General features: G+C 40.1%; 1 protein-coding gene across 1 annotated transcript in view; it reads left to right on the forward strand.

Moving 5' to 3' along the window:
- Positions 1-17,592, forward strand: part of Tmem38b (transmembrane protein 38B) — a 37,121-nt gene that overhangs the window by 12,429 nt on the left and 7,100 nt on the right. Inside the window, exons 2-4 of the mRNA XM_021654855.2 lie at positions 8,235-8,391; positions 13,920-14,104; positions 15,216-15,303. Coding sequence (XP_021510530.1) covers positions 8,235-8,391; positions 13,920-14,104; positions 15,216-15,303 — 430 coding nt within the window. The remainder of the gene's footprint in view (positions 1-8,234; positions 8,392-13,919; positions 14,105-15,215; positions 15,304-17,592) is intronic.

Below are 17,592 nucleotides of genomic sequence, written 5' to 3' on the forward strand. Positions count from 1 at the left end.
TGTTTGTTTATTTGTTGTTTTTTGTTTGTTTTGTTTCTTTGTTTTCCATAAAGAAAACATGTGTCTCTGTGTAGCCCTGGCTGTGCTGTAACTCCCTGTGTAGACTAGGTTGACCTCAAACTCATGGAGATCCCTCAGCCTCTTCTTCCTGAGTGCTGGGATAAAAGACTTGTACCACACCTAGGGCATTCCTGTATCTCAGTAAGACCTACACTGCTATTTCTTAATCATCAGATTCAGTCAGTATAATGCCATGTAGGAGACCAGTGCGATGCTGGGTATATGCTCGATATTATCATCATCTGTGGAACATGTTGGATGTAGGAAAATTACCTACAAATTACAGACAGAAGACTGGTGTGGTTTAGCAAAGTGAAGTGCTTCTGCCTTTTTTTTTTCCTTTTAACTTAGTGCAGAGGGAAAAAAAAGCAATCAACTACTAGGTTACAAACTGCATTACTTTGATCCAGTAAATACTGCATCATAGGTGCTAGCTGCTATTAGAGCTACTGCCTGTCTAGGTTGTGATGATAATTCATATCCCTTCACCAGGAGTCATCTGTTCTAACAGTCAAGCCATGTGGTTACCATCTTTCTTGTTTTTCAAATCTTCAGTTATAGCACCAATTTGTGTGTGTGTGTGTGCACGTGTACATATTTTTTACTGCATTGGTGAGGAGAGGAATCTTGATGGGCTCTTACTTGAGCCTTCCTGCCATAATGATTTGTGGATCACTTTGAGGATTGTGCCGGTTGCCAAGTATGTTTATTCTAGTCACACAATAAGGAACTGGGGAAGCAACTGCACGGTGGGTCTGTATATCTACTCTTCGTACTGTAATTAAAAATTGATGTAAAACTTCTTGAATTGTGTCAGACACAAATTTTTCAGCTTTAGTTGCTCACATGATAAATTTTAAAAAATACTTTTGCTGACAAACCATGTGTGACTTCTATTACTTATTTTTCTGGTGCCGTGATAAAACATCACGACCAAGGTGACTTATAGAAGAAAGAGTTTATTTCGGCTTCCGTTCCAGAGTGTTAGGGTCCATAATGGTGGGCAGAGTGTGACAGCAGGCAGACGTGTGGCAGGGCAGGAAGCTAAGAGCTTACGTCTGCAGGTGCAAGCACAGAGCAAAGAGGGTGAAGTGGAAATGCAGGATTTCAGCTCTCAACACCTGCTTCTAGTGACCACTCTGTCAAGGTCACACCTCCTACCCCCCTATAGCAGCACCTCAGGTGACTGAACATTCAAATAGCAGAACCTCTGGAGAAGATTCTGACTCAAGGCATTACAACATTGAGAAAGTTTGTGTACATATGTGCTTGTGTGCCTGAGAGTGTGTTAGTTACTTTCCTGCTACCCTGACGAAAAGCAAGCGAGAGGTAAGAGTCTTTCATGGTGGATGAGGAAGGGGTGAGAACAGGAGCAGGAAGCTGTCTGGTCACATTTTCATCAACACACAAGAAAGCAGCTTGAGGGGTGACGCTATGAAACCTGTAAGCCTGCCCCAGCCATGTATTTCCTTCAGCAAGCTTTATAACCTTTCCAAATGACATCCAAACTGTGCAGCAAATGTATGCCGGCGTTCTTGTTCAAACCCACCGTAGTTGTGCATGTACATATGTTTGTGCATGTGGAGGCCACAGGATGACCTTGGCTGTTTCTTCAGGAATGCCTTCCAACCACCTTCCTTTTTTCCAAGCCTCCCAGTGATCTGGAACTCACCAAGTATGACAGGCTGAGCCCCATGGCTCTCCTGTGTCTACCTCACCAGTGCTGGGGTTATATGTCACTACCCCTGGCTTTTTTTTTTTTTTTTTTTTTTAAAGCATGGTTCTAGGGATCAAATTCAGCTTTTGTGCTTGTAAGGCAGGTATTTTGCACACTAAGCCATTTCCCCAGCCTCCTTTTTTGCTTTTGTGTGTGTGTTTGTTTGCCCCTTCTCTATCTCTCTCTGTGTGCCTGCCCCTTTTCTGTTTCTCTGTCTGTGTTTGCCTGTCTGTCTCTCTCTGTGTGTAAGCCTGTGGTCAGCATCAGGTGTGGTTTCCAGGATGCTTCTACTCTTTAGAGACGGTGTCACTTTTACGCGGAGCTCACTGATTGCTGATTCCGGGTGAAGCTTGTCTGGCCAGGGATCTACTTATCTCCAGGTCAGGTCGCCACTACCCTGTTTGTTTTTATTTTTTAAAGTGAATTCCAGGGATTAAACTCAGGTCCTATGCTTGTATAGCAAGCACTAATACTTGACCGAACGAGCTCCTTAAATCCCTATTTTTTTTTTTAAAGAACTATAGGTGAAAGACCAAAATAAAATCATGTTACTATTCATACAAATACTTAGCACCTCAAGCAGAAGCTTTAAGACAGCCGATCATTCCCAGGCTCCTTTCTGGATGCCATAGCAACCAATTGCCAGCTGGATGCTAACCGTTTTGAAAAGATCTACAGTGCAGTGGTTCTACCAGAAGGAGGGGAAGAAAAAGGAGGAAACAGAAGCCTGCGGGGAATATGCTCAATGTACAGTATGTACTTTTTTAAAATTAAAAAATAAACAAAAGAAAAAGAAGACTGTAGTGCAGTGGCTCTTAAAAATAGGCACACACCACTGACCTGAAAATAGCCTGGGGCACAGCGACATGGGGAAGCCACGAGTGCTGTCCACTGAAGAGGCCTAAGCCTCGCTACAGGCAAGTTAGTAACACTGTTTCAGGCACAGTCTGATAATTACTTTGGGATTTTGTAGGGTGTGATTTTAAGTGAGTTCATGGAAGTGGATTATGTTTTAGTGTTTAGCTTTCATTCTTAGTACAAATGAGTCTCATTGGAATTAAGTATTCACTCAATTACACATCACCCAGGCCTAGTTTTTACCACAATGGAGTTGGATGATTAAATAGACACTGCATAGCCCATGGTATATAAAGTGTTTACACGTGATCAGTATAAACAGTTTGCCTCCTCCTGGTTCTGTTGGCTAGAGTGAAAATGCAAGCTTTTACTGTGATCCACAAAGGCTTACTGTAACCATGGGTCACATAACTGGGGCTACTCTTTTTGTCTCTGACCGCTGCTCTTTCCAGCACAGCCACCCCCTTGTGCCTTTCCCGTTCTAGGAACTCTGTGGGTAGCAGGCATCATTTAGTTGTTGCACCATTTGCCTGGCATGTCTTCCTCCAGCTGTCCATCACAGCTCACTTGAAGTATTTGATACTAAAGTTCACACGTGATTATTTGTATTTCAGCCATCTTGTACTTGAAATTCAATTTAGGTTGCAGTGTGACAGCTTTTGCAAAGAATTTTTGGAAAATAATTCTGTTGATAGCATATTTGAAATATCTTATAATACAATGAAGAATTTTTTTCTCTCCTAAATGTATGTTAAAATCTATAATTTAGGACTAGGGAGATGTGCATAAAGCACCTGTTAAACAAGCGTTAAAAAGGGAGTTTGGAGTCTCAGAACCCATGTAAAAGCCAGGCAGGTGTGATAACCTGTAATCCCAGTGCTTGGGCAAAGTCAGGGAATCCCTGGGGCAACCTGGCTAGCTAGACTAGCTGGATTGGTGAGTCTGGGTTCAGAGAGAGACTGCCTCAATAAATACAGTGGCGGAAGTTTAAAACGATACCCAATGTCAACAAATACACAGATAACACATGCACACACGCATATACACACATTTATAGCTTTTCTTGCTGACATAATTTTGAAAATGGGGTCAAATAGGACCAATCTGAGGAAGGCACTCCCCTCCCCTGAGCTGATTTCTTCCTGAGTCTCTTTGTCTGATGCATCCTAGTTTATAATTTGAGTTCACTTCACTGACATGCGCCATCATTTCCACCCCAGCCTTTCAATAAAAGCATTGTATATTTTTGGCATAGAGAACTGAGTGAGCAGCAGCCTAAGGCTTTCATTTAGCCTATATTTTATCTCTGCTTCCAGACTGGTCCATTCAGCAAGTAAGTCAGAAAGTTTTTTCTTATTTTAAATCTTTATAAAGTAATATTTTCATTTTATAAAGATGCAACTTAATACAAGAGAGATTGAAGTCCTACCCAGAAGTCAAAAAGCTACTGGGTATGACTAACTCCTTGTTTGAATTATGATAATGCTAGGTAAGGGAAATGAATGGTAGCATAATTTTAATGCTTGAGCAGTTTAACATATTTCACGTTTTTCTGTCATGTGATCGTTTTTAGAGCATGCCCCTTTTAAACTCTCAAAGATGGACTCTTAAAGTGGAGCTATGACTTGTGAACAAGATCAAGAATCAAATGCAATGAATACATTGAAGTGTGGGAAATGCTATTTGTTAGGCCTAATGAGAAATGAATAAACATTTAATACATTTGATTTATATTGTTTTGATGGGTAAAGGAAGTTTGAATATATCTCCTCCTGAGGGTAGGATAAAAGTATCATTTTTGGTTAGGATGGCACTAAGCCGGTCCTCTAAGTGTGAGTTTACCAGAGTAGTCAGTTACTTCAGAGCCCTGGTGCTGTGCCACACTCTAACTCTCACTCGTATAGAGCTTCAGTTGTGAGAACTCATCTCTGCCGCTAACCAGGGTATGCCTAGGTATGGAGAGGTGGGAAGGAAGGGAGGGGGAAGAGAGAGCAGGGGGTAAGAGAGGGTTCGATCACACATGAGACTGCACACATGAATGCATATGAATGAATGTGTAAATAACCTAGAAGGCTAGATAAAGTCACTCTGCAGAATTCAAATGTGACTGTGACTGAATATCAGGGCCATGGAAGAAGGGCTGTTTTACTCTTTTCTCCTAATTTTTGTGTGATGATAGAATAGCCAGTCCCTATTACTTAATTGCTAGACGCAGACTCTCTTGTGAAGTACTCTAAGTCTTCTTTTGCTGTTAACTCTTAGAGTACTACTGTGAGGTAGGATCTGCCCCCAACACACACATGCAGTGGGGAATGGAGGCACTTCTGTTTCACAGGTGTTACCGTAACTTCTCAATCAAGTGTTAACATAATTTATCAGAAAATTAGGAATAGTGCTACTTCAAGTTCTAGCTGTACCTCTCCTGGGAATATATCCAAAAGATGCTCAGTCATACAACAAGGACATTTGCTCAACTATGTTCATAACAGCTTTATTCGTAATAGCCAGAATCTGGAAACAACTGAGTTGTCCCTCATGGTACATTTACACAATGGAATATTACTCAGCAATTAAAAACAAGGAAATAATGAAATTTGCAGGCAAATGGTGGGAACTAGAAAAGATCATCCTGAGTGAGGTATTGCAGAAGCAGAAAGACACACATGGTAATACTCACTTTTAAGTGGATATTAGACATATAATAAAGGATAAACATACTAAAATCTATAGTCCTAAAGAAGAGGCTTGATCCTCATTCAGAAGGGCAAACACAATAGACATTGGAAGTAGGAGAAGACAGGGAACAGAACAAGCAGCTTCCACAGAGGGCCTCTGAACGACTACCCAGCAGGGTATCTAAGCAGATGCTGAGACTCATAGCCAAACTTTGGGCAGAGTGCAGGGAATCTTACGAAAGAAAGGGGAGATAGAAAGGCCTAGAGGGGACAGGAGCTCCAGAAGGAGAGCAACAGAACCAAAAAATCTGGGCACAGGGGGCCCTGCAGAGACTGATGAATCAACCCAGGACCATGAATGGAGTGGACCTAGATCCTCTGCTCAGATGTAGCCCATGGGCAGCTCAGTCTCCATGCAGGGTCCCTAGTAGCAGAGAGCAGGGGCAGACATTGGCATGAACTTGGTTGCCTGCTCTTTGATCACCTTCCCCTGGCGAGATGGCCTTACTAGGCCACAGAGAAAGGACAGTCCTGATGAGACCTTGAGACCTGATAGGCTAGGGTCAGATAGTAGGGGAGGAGGACCACCCCATCAGTGCACTAGGGGAGGGACATGAGAGCAGGATAGGGAGGGTGGGACTGGGAGGAGATGAGGGAGGGGTCTACAGTCAGGATACAAACTGAATAAATTGTAATAAATAATAAAAAAATTTTAGGAAGAGAGAGAGAGAGAAGATGCTAGAGCCAGAGTGTGTTTCTAGGTACCTAAGTTCTGTGTTCACCATGCATAAGCTGTCCATATTGATTTAGCCCCAGGTGTCTCAATGTCACACCATTTATTGTTTAGTTACTGCTCACTGACCAAAAGGAAAAGAGCGAAGGCTCCACTTAGTGATTGTGCTGACTGATCAGCATGATGATCAATCACCACTGCAAGAGACAGTTCTGAACAGTTCCTGTACACCCATTTAGATAGATTATATATGTTTACCTGTCAGTCTACCCACCTTCTTACCATTTACATCGCTAATATAGTTAGAGGTACAGTAGCATCGTACTTAGGGTGGATGGCCCCGATTCAAACAATCCAATCAAGAAAATTTCTCACAGGCAGGCCCAGCTGCTTGGGCTAGGTTCCAGCTGTACTCAAGTTGACCACCAACACTAGCCATTAGAAAGAGTATGTGTTCATAGCTACCTAGCTGTCTCCCCCATCCCCCCAATAGCTTTGACTTTTGAGCTTGTTCCTCTATTTCCAGCTGATATGTTGAAAGCTTAGTTTGTTTACAGTAGCCTTGTACGCTTTCTAAAGTAGTTAAGGTTGTAGACCTTTCTTAAAAACAAAACAAAAACCAATTTCACTGTTGGCAGTGGTGGGGTGCTCTAGCACACATATGGAGGTCAGAGAACAGCTCTGTGGAGTTGGTCCTCTCTGTGCTCCTTTACATGGCTTCTGGCCTGAGCTTAGGTTGTCAGGCTTGTACAAGCTCCTTTACCCACTGGGCCAACTTCTCTGTTAAACATTAATTACACTGTTTCTTTGTGTACCTATATATGTATGTGCTCGTGGGTGTGATGGTCAGAAGACAGCTTGTGAGATTTGATTCTCCTTCCACCATGTCTGCCCTAGGGATCAAACCTGCTCTGTGAGACTGGGTAGCAAGTGCCTTTACCTTCTGAGCCATCTCATGGCCTCCGACCTTTCTTAATATATTCCTTTGACATATTGTCTTGGAGTGTTTAAAGTAAGATTTCAGATAAAAGGAAACACTAGGTGGGAACTTTTAAAAACCACCTATTACTAGGAAACTGGTAAGAAAAGCTTGGATATTTTAAGGATGTCAAAGTCAGCCATTTAAAACTACTTGTAAGGGCTGGGAGATGGCTTGGTGGGTGAAGGGCCTGCTGTGCAAGCATGAGGGCTGGATTTCGTATTCCTAACCATCATAGTCATAGCAAAGTGGGGTGTGGGTCTGTGTGTTCCCATAACCCAAGTGCTGGGAGGATGATCCTAGGAGTTTGCTTACCAGCCAGTATAGTCAAGACAGTGAGCTCCAGATTCAGGGGGTAACCCTGTCGCAAAAAATAATACTCTGCCTGGCTCTCCAGGCAGAGTAGTATATGCCTTTAATTCAGTAGAATGAGGCAGGAGGATGGATCTCTAGTTTCTAGTATAAGACTAGCCCTGTCTACATAGAGAATTCCAGGCCAGCCACGATTACACAGTGGCCTGCCTGAAAAACAAAACAAAACACAACAAAAAAGACAGCAATAGCGGAAGATACCCCGAGTCAGCCCCTGACTTCCTCATGCGCATGTTAGGCAATTGTACCATCAGTCATGCCCATAGATATGTGTGCTATCTCTCATTTTTTCTCCCACCGTTCTTTTATATAGTAAAATATATTATTTGAAGGTTAGATGACTTAGTGGATTAAAGTACTTGCTGTGCTAGCATGAAGACCTGACTTTGGATCTCCATAATCCACATGAAAGTCAAGTAAAGCAACACATGCCTATAAGCCCCGCACTGGCGTTGGAGATGGCAGACCCTGGAGGCTTACTGGCCTGTCATTCTAACTGAAGCCTCAAGCTTTAGGGTCAGGTGAGTCCCTGTTTCTAAAAACAGCGTGGAGACACAATCGAGGAAAGATATTCCACCGTGGACCTCTGGCCTCCATGTGTCTACACTGGAGAACACCCCGCAACATCTGCATGTACATGTACCCACACCCACATTCACTCATCCCACCACACGCCACACTTAAAAAGAATGCTGGCTTACACTACCATGATTAGCACACTTGTGAATAGATTTGTTGGAAATTGCTAACTTGGTTTATTTCTCTTGGTGCAGTGGGTGCTTGGCGCTTTCTTGTCAATATACAACTATCTCAGAGCGTGTGTTTACTCTGTCATTTCAGGAGCAGTGGCCACGGCATGGAATAACCCCCTGTCGAGCTGGTTGAGTGCTATGCTGCATTGCTTCGGTGGGGGGATTTTAGCCTCTATTCTGCTGGCAGAGCCTCCACTCAAGTTTCTTACAAACCACACTAATATTTTACTGGCGTCTTCAATCTGGTAAGTTTCCTTATGTTGAGGTATGTAGTCTTTTAAGAATTTCTTTATAGATTGTAGTAAAATGGATCTCTTTTTCTTCAAAAGTTTTTTTTGGGTCCTTAAGTTAATGTGTGTGCAATAAGGGAACCCAAATAGTGCTAAAGTTTTTTAAGTTTAAAGATTGTCTCTTGCCCTTTCTCCCCTTATCGTCTCCTAGTTGCAACTGTTATTAAAGTTTTCGTGGGAACATTTTAGCATGAGAGAACATCAAATATTGGCCCAGATATTTTCTTTTGTGAAACAAACTCAAACACATAGAATTAGGACATGATAAAAAAAATCTAAATTTGAACAACTAAACAAAAAGCTCAAATGATTAATGGCTTATACATAGCTTTTCTCATCTTTCTCTTTGTTGATTTGATTATTTGTTTATCGATAGAAAGCAAGCAAGCAAGATAGATAGAGAAAAAGAGAGGGGGTGGAAAGAGAGAGAGATAGTTTGGTTCAAAGTCTCACTAGGTAGCCCTGGCTGTCCTGAGACTCAGTTTATAGGCCAGGCTGTTCTTCAATTCATATATAGAGATCCACCTACCTCTGCCTTCTCAGTGCTGGGAAGGCACCACATCTGGCTACTGGAGTATTTAAAGACTTCTGACATCTTTAAACATGAATTTGGTACTTTTGAAGTGAAGGGAAAAATGTTAGCAGAAATTGGCTTGGATTTTTCTTCATGCAAATTTAGATGTTCTTAAGATAATTAAGTTAAAAAATATATTGATTATTGATACAAATCAGTGTGCTTTGTTTTAGTTAAACTATGCTTTCTATTAAAAACTCTGTCAATTTAGTGTGTATTCGGAACATTTGGAATTCATTTTTACTGGGCTGGTGAGAGGCCTGGTGGCTGATGGGGCTAGCCACACAAGCCTGGCAGCCTGAGCTCTAGCCCAGAGCTCACAGAAAGAGCTGGAAGAAGAGAATGGTTACACAGAGCAGTCCTCTTGACTTCCCCGTGTTCACCGTGGCCTGCAGCCCTCTGCCCATCATGCACATACAGCACAATGATAAAACAATCAACAGTTCATTTTATTGTAATAATTTCAAATTTATTAGGCAGTTATAAACAGGGTACTTTACATAACGTGTAATGGTAAAGTAGAAGTAGGAACTTGTGGCTGTGGACAATAGTGCGTGGAGTTATTCACCTGAAAATAGTAATTATTGAATTGTTATATATCAGCTAAATTTTATTTTCTTATTTAATCATTAGTCCTATAGCTATTGTAATTACTTTTTTCTGACAAAATCTTTTATTGGTGACATTAAGAGAAAAAAATTACTCAAATACTATGAAACAGTATGCTCCATCTCTCTGATCGGTGGCTAAATATTGAACTCATCTACAGCTGTTCTCAACAGCCAGTAATACGCAGGTCAGGTACCGAATGGCTGTCATCGAATTGTTCTGCAGGTAACCCTCCTCCATATGAACAGGAGTTCAGGTTTTATTGTGGCTTTGTTTTTTAAAATTCAATCTGCTCTATGAAATAAGGATTTTTTTACTAACAGGGAATACAATCCAGTTTCTCAAGTAGCTGGTGTCTAAGATCATGATTCAAACTATCAGTGAGGAAGAGATTACTATTTTAAACCCAAACAGGAAAGTCTTAAAATGACTTACAGGCTGCTGTTACTTTCAGTAAAAAATATCACTTTCTCTCTTCTAATAAATATTTTGTTTTTTTATGGCTGTGGAAAGTAGGTGGAGTGGAATTAATTATGTGATAACTAGTATGTATTGAATTAGTATTATATATTACCAAAATTCTTTGTATTTATGGGTCCTGTGGAGTAGCTATTATAATTATGTTTTGAAAGATTTATTTATTTTTATTTTATGTACAAGGGTGTTTTGTTTGAAGTATGGATGAACAACATGAATGTGTATGTGTGCCTGGCGCCTCAAGAGGCCAGAAGAAGACATTGACTATCCTGGAACTGAAATTACAGATAGTTGGGAACCACCATGTGGGTGCTGGGAACTGAACCCAGGTCCTCGGCAGGAGCAGCCACTGTTCTTAAATGCTGAGGCACTGTTCCAGCCCCTTAAAATTTTTGAAAATTAGCTTACATGTAACAGATTTCTTTATGGCATTTTCATATGTACTTAGATTTGGCTGAATCCTTATCCTTCTTCTCAACCTTTCTGTCCTTCTCCTGCTTTCTCCTTCAAACCCTAGTTTGCCTTCCATTTTTATATCAAATGTATTTGGCTCACAGTGCTATCAGAGGTAGTTGTTATTACTTCCGCTTGAAATCGAGGAAGCTAAGACAGGGAAGAGTTGCTGTAATTTCATATCTAGATAGGTGTCAAGGCTAGAATCAGAACACGTGTAACTGTAGAGCATCCATGCATGACGGCTACAGCATCTCATTGACTTGCCTACTCATCTCACAGTGTCATCTTCCAAAAGCACTTCTAAAAGACTTCCATTTCTATAATGGTACTTTAAAAAGATACTAGCAGTTTGGATTTTTCTAATGTTGTGTAAATGTTGAAACTGTAAAAAGTAAGGTAGCCAGATTCTCATAGTTCTGTCTCTACTGTTTCTAGTATCAAACACCAATACTCCCACTTCTGTCCTGGACTTTGGTATCTTCCTAAGTCTGTTCTTCACATAACAATGGAGTGATTATCTTAAAATAAGTTAAAGTCTGTTACTCCTGTCTTAGTTTGTTGGTACCCTAACCACAGAACAGAGCTGTTGCATTAGACTTACATGGCTGTAGTTTGGGTTCTGTGGCTCAGTTAAGTGACACTGCCTTTGATAGAAAAGGAGAGTCGATAGCAAACGAAGCAGTCTTCTGAGTGATTAGCCCAGCAAAGCTCTTCTCTGCTCGGCCTCTGGTTTTAACCTAAATTCTACTCCCATCTTAAAGCCGTTTATAGTGGTTTATCTTGCATTTGTTGGCTGTATACTATTTTAGACTAATTTCTACTCTGTTGTTTTTCTCTTTCCGTTAATCTGATCTGTGTGACTTAAAAGTGTGTGAGAAATCCATTATTCTCATGTCATTTCTTTTTTCTTTCTTGTATACTTTTTTAGGTGCAAGGGAAAGGTATTTTAGATATTACAATCTTAAAGTGAAATTACAATCTTTGCAGAGGAGACATGCTGTTTGGTTAATGCCTGTTGGCCCAGTAACTTGTCAGATCAACATATGTAGCTAACTTATGTAACAGGACTAAAGTGGTGTGTCTGAAGTCATTTGTCTGACATGCTTGTTTTTAAGTCTGTTGAACTTTTCCTGCATGGCAATACAGGTGGGCACAGGGTTTTAATATGTGAGGTTGTTGTAGCTGTACTTTAGGCATATCTGATGCTGGGCAATGGTGGTGCACACCATTAATCTTAGTGCTTGGAAAGCAGAGGCACAGGGGTCTCTATGAGTTCGAGGCCAGCCTGGTCTACAGAGCTATTTCCAGGAACAGCCAGGATTACAAAAGAAACCCTGTCTTGAAAAAAACAAAAGAAGAAAAAATCTGTCCTATTTGGTTAAATAGGATAAAAATGTCGGACTTAGAAGTAGCAATAATTATAAACTATCGACTGTATATTATAATGTCACATAATTGAATATAAAAAGTCCAGAGTTTCTGTTGTGGTAAAAGGTCCTAACACATGTTAAGGATAGAATGAGGGAATGCAAATGGACTTGTCATAAATAGTGCTTTGGTTCTTCTTTTGAGTAGTTATTTTTAGCATTAATTATTGCTGAAGCAAAACTGCATTGTCTGTTCTTTATCTAATCTATAATAGATACTGCGATATTGTTGGCTTTTATTAAGAACACATACACAATTCATTATTTAAATGTACACGCTTTTTCCCCTCCATTGTCTAACTTCCTGGAAATCATTTCTATATTTAAAACTTTCAAAATATTATATGATCATGTAAAAAATTTAAACCATAAAACCTTATCTCAGATAACATAAAATTTCTCCAGATACTTTATTTTTTCTCTCTGCTGCCACATTGAATGCTAATAAGATATTCAGTTCATTGCTATTTTTCATTATGCTGAGTTTTTTGGTTAGAGGACAGCTGCAGGATTCCTGCTATCCAGTGACCAGTGGAATCCACTGATGAGCACTAGCGCCTTCATTTATTTATTTGGTTGTTTATATTTTAATTAATTTATTTATTCACTTTGCATCCTGATCATTGCCCTCTCCTTTCTTTCCTCCTGGTCTCATCCTTCCTCCCTCTTCTCCCTTCCTTCCTCCCCTATTCCTCAGATAAAGGGAGCCTCAGCTAACTATCCACCCCAGCTCATTAAGTCCCATCAGGACTGAGCTTGGGCCGTTCTTCTATGGCCTGGTGAGGCAGCCCCACCTGGGGGCAGTGATCAGAAAGCAGTAGAGCCTTCATTTTTATGTTGTAAATGTGTAAAGAGCCATTTTGAGGCATAAGAACCAAGTACTCTAGCTGTTCAGAGCCACCCTTTGTCTGACCTGAAGTGAAGCAGACCTTCCACTGTCTATGGATATGGTGGTATTTGAGCGGGACCTTGAATAAGGAGTTAGTAAGTAAAGATGAAGGAGTGGCTGAGCAAACCGTTGCTTCTCATATCAGGTATCTGAAGCAGTGTTCACAAAGATTTTATATTCTGTGAAGGCATTTGAGGTTTTTGAGTTTATGACTCATGAATTGGAATAAAATTAGCACTTGCTTTTAAAAGAACCCTAACACTTTGTCCATGCCGTGGGTTCTGTATCACTCCGTTAGAAGAGGATCTGTTGTGCTTATGCACCAAACTGTCTAGGAATGGAGGGGAAAACTAATGTATATTTTCTAGAAAATAACACTGATAGTATTTGAGGAGAGGCTAAAGAACAAAGATTAGAACTGTGACTCCCCAGAGAATGGGTGAATTATTGTAAAATTAGCAACAACTTCATTGGCTAAAACTAAGCTTACTCAACCAGATTGAAGATTGAGCTTCATATTCTTTCTGCTGCATGAACGTATATTTTTCATACATAAACTCATTTCCTTGTGAGCTGTCCCCATCTTTGTATAGATTTGAACTTATGCCCTAGGCAGAGGGACACAGGTCAAGATGTTAATAGGAGTTGAAATGCAACATTTGCTCATTACCAAAAGGCTCCTTTGCCTAATTCCTTTTCCCTAAGGACAAAGGCCACAACCTTTACTTCTTGGAACTGATCATGAATTTGTTTCCTTTTCTTAATAAATTATGTACCTAACTTTGTTTTAAAATTGTATGGGTGAATTAAAAACTGTATAGAGTATTGCAAATTGTATGACTCCTTCTGCTTATTATGACATAGATGTATTATATGTTTTGTATAATTTAAAAAGCAATCTAGTATTTCGTTTGTTTTTTTTGAAATCAGGTTCGAGTTTTTATGGATAATTGTAGTGGTTGTGTTATGCCATGTTGTTAGTGAGGATGATTTTGATTTTCACTTCTGTTCTTCTGATATTATTTACATATTAAAATACTTTTAATTTCAGGTATATTGTATTTTTTTGTCCACGTGACCTAGTTTCCCATGGCTATTCACATCTACCTATTCAACTCCTGGCTGCGGGAATGAAGGAAGTGACCAGAACTTGGAAAATTGTAGGTGGAATCACACAAGCTAATAGCTATTACAAAAATAGCTGGATAGTCATGATAGCTGTTGGATGGGCCCGAGGTAATTTTAACAATATGTGTTCATTAGTGTTATGTTACTGATCTACTGTAACTCCTGAATACTCCTCTTCTAAAGGAATGTTTGTTTATATTTTAATTAATTAATTACGTACTTTAATAAATCTTATCTTTTTAGTTAGTAAGTTAATTTAAAAGTTATATCCGTATTAGTGATCAGCTATTATTTTGAGCCTGTAAAGTTTCTTATGAATAATTTCTTCTGGTGTCTCTGAACCATATGGAACCATAAGTAATTATTTTACTATAAATGAAATAAGTTTAATAAGAAAATTTGTGGCTCGTGAAAATTAACAAGAACATGGCTGAGGCTGGGCATGGTGATACACACCTATAATCTGAGTGCTTGGGAGGCTGAAGCAGGAGGATCACAAATTTGAAGCCAGCTTTCACTACATAGTGAATTCTAGGCCAGCCTAGTCTACGTAGAAAAGCCCTGTCCAAAGATGAAAGCAAAGTGCTCCTAGCCTTTGAGCCGGCTCTCCAGCTCTTTCTCCTTTCTCTCTTCTCTCTTTCTCTCTCTTTCTTTCAGTATCTCAGGTTGTCTAGGCTGGCCTCAAGCTCTATTAAGGATGACCTTGAACTTCTGACCATCCTGCCTCTACCTCCTGAGTGCTGAAATCATACAGGCAAGTGCCTCCATGCGTGGATTATGCAGTGTTGGGAACTGATGTATGCTAGGCAAGTGCATCTAACAATGAGCTCTGTCTCTGATCCTGTGGTTTTATCTGTAGGAACTGAACAGATTTCTGTAACCTCTGTTACAGTATACTGCACCTAAATCTAACCATACCAAGGGGAGAAATGTAGAGAAAGGTTCTTACTTTTCCTAAAACAATTCTCTCTCTGTGTGTCTGTTCTTGGGATCCCAGCTTGTTAACCACAGGTCACAGTAAAATAGACAGTTGTCATGCTGGGGAGGGAATTTGCTCTTGTCTCAGATCTCAGTGCATAGAAGACTGAGTTGTTCTTGAGAATTCTGTTTTGGTAATCTTGGGTTTTAAACTGGGAGAGGAAATTCTGACTTCTCTTGCCATGTAATTTCTTAGGAATATTAGTTAAATATTCTTGTTTCTTTTTTACTTTGTTTTTAGGTGCAGGTGGTGCTATTGTTGTAGCTTGTGAACAGTTGTTGAAAGGAGATTGGAAACCAGAAGGTGATGAATGGCTGAAGATGTCCTTGTAAGTAGCCAGTATTATACTGAGATCTGGACTTACAGCCTTAGATACTACCCAGTTTCTTTAAAATGAGCATATTCAGAACTGTGTATGTGATTGAAATATACCTGAGAAACAAATGGCAATTGCATTGGGAAGAAAGCCAGCAAATTCATCAAGAGTTAACTTTCTCAGATGAAATCTTAAACATCAGTTTTCTGTGGATTCACCTTCTTTATGAAAACAGCTTAGGGATGAAGAGATGGTTTAGTGGCAAAGAGTACTTGCTGCTCTTACCCAGGACCCAGGTTCAGTTCCTGGCACCACATGATGTCTCACAACTCTTTGTAACTCCAGTTCCAGTGGCTCCGATATCCTCTCCTGGCCTCTGAGGGCAGCAGGCACACATGTAGTACACAGTATATACATGCATGCAATACACCCATATACATAAAAACAACAATAAAAACCCTATTGAGACATGATATGATATGTTTTTTCTCATAGTCAGGTCTTAGCTTTTAGTATATATAATGTGTGGGCATGAGTAGGGAATAAGTCCTGAAACTAGGAAGGGGACCAAGAGAAAGAGGAAAGTAGTTTTGAGGAAGTGGGGAGTGTGATAGCCAAGGGCCACAGGCTAGAGTTGAAGTGCAGAGGCCAGGGCCATGCTATGTGAGGTCAGAGCACGGAGCCTGAAGGCACAGCCATTGGGTCCTCTTGGATCTTGATCTGCTGGAGTTTGAAATGTCTTGGTGCCAGGGTGCTCTCTTTTTCCTTTTTGGAAGAGGAGTATCTGCTGCCATCTGTTTCACCATCGTGGTTTGGAAGGAGGATCTTACTTCCTCTTTCTTAGGAAACAACCCTAGAATTTTTCAGTGCATCTCAGTCTTCATAACAAATCTAACACTTTGATTTAAATCTTCCTTAAGTCCTTCTCCAACGCCCTTTCGCAATTATCTGCAAACTGCTTATTTTTTTAGAGGCACTCTTTAAGAAAACCTAATCCAAAATGGTCAGTGTGAATGTCAAAGCCATTTCCTTAATGAGCTTCATTAGTACAGGGGCCAAACTATTAGAATAACAAAAATGACGTCAAGATAAGTCTTATTCCATTGGGCAGGGGTCATGTGTATATTTGTGTGTTTATGTGTGTTCACATGTGTGGGCTCACGTGGATCATAGTGCATGTTTATGCATGTGCACGCTCAGGGCTGGTGTGAGATGTTTTCATAGATATGTTTCCACATTATATCTTGAGGTGAGGTCTTTCAGTGAATGTGGAGCTCACTGTTTCAGCCTTCCTGGCCAGCCAACCTGCTCCAGGGCATTTCCTGTCTGTGTTCCTGTGTCCTGGGATTACTGGTGGGCTTTTATGGGTTCTAGGGAGCCAATAGGTTTTTACGCTGTACAGCACACGCTTTACCCACTGAGCCCTCTTCACAGCCCCTTGTTTGCCTTTGCTTTATACTTTTAAATGTCCAATTTGTGTATATTTTATAATATAGTTATATGTGTATAAACTGATACATATATTAATATTAATAATTGTCCTGAAACATTTTTTAAAAGTACAATGAAAGTTTAGAAATCACTATTCCAAGACATGATTGTTACTTAATTATATTATTATGTGAGGTCCAGATCTTATATTGTTTTGAACTCATTTCTTAGTTTATAACACTCAAATAACCTTTAAAAAATCAATTTGTGGCAGAGGAAGGCAATCTCTGTAAGTTTGAGGCCAGCGTGGTCTAACAAAGCAAGTCCAGGACAGCCAAGGCTACACAGAGAAACACTGTCTTGAAAACACAAGATAGATAGATAGATAGATAGATAGATAGATAGATAGATAGATAGGCTTATAAAAATCTTTGTCATTTTTGCAGTGTGGCATTCTCATAGTTTATAACTTCTCTGTAGGCATAGAGAAGCTGGTCACAAGTGTGACATAGAGAAGCTTACACAAGTGTGTAAGATAAAAATACTGCTGCTTAGGTAGGTTAGCAGCATAATGATTTCATAATATCAGCATTAATAATTAAGATATTGGCAGAGACTGACCTACTGTGACCTCAAGGTAGCTAAGGTCTATACTAGAGCTGGCTCAGGCTGCTTTTTTTTTCTTTTTTCTAAGACAGGGTCTTACCGTATAGCTAGACTGGCCTCAAACTCAAAGTATTGGGATTAAAGGTGTGTACCATCAAGACTAGCTGATACTGCTTCCTGAGAGTGGCTTTGTGTATCTTACTCTCCATTCTGTATAGTAGCCTGAGGTTGTCCAGTGGGGTGATGTTTACACCACAGAACAGG

The sequence above is a fragment of the Meriones unguiculatus genome, chromosome 3 (genome assembly GCF_030254825.1).
Source record: "Meriones unguiculatus strain TT.TT164.6M chromosome 3, Bangor_MerUng_6.1, whole genome shotgun sequence".
Lineage (NCBI taxonomy): Eukaryota > Metazoa > Chordata > Mammalia > Rodentia > Muridae > Meriones > Meriones unguiculatus.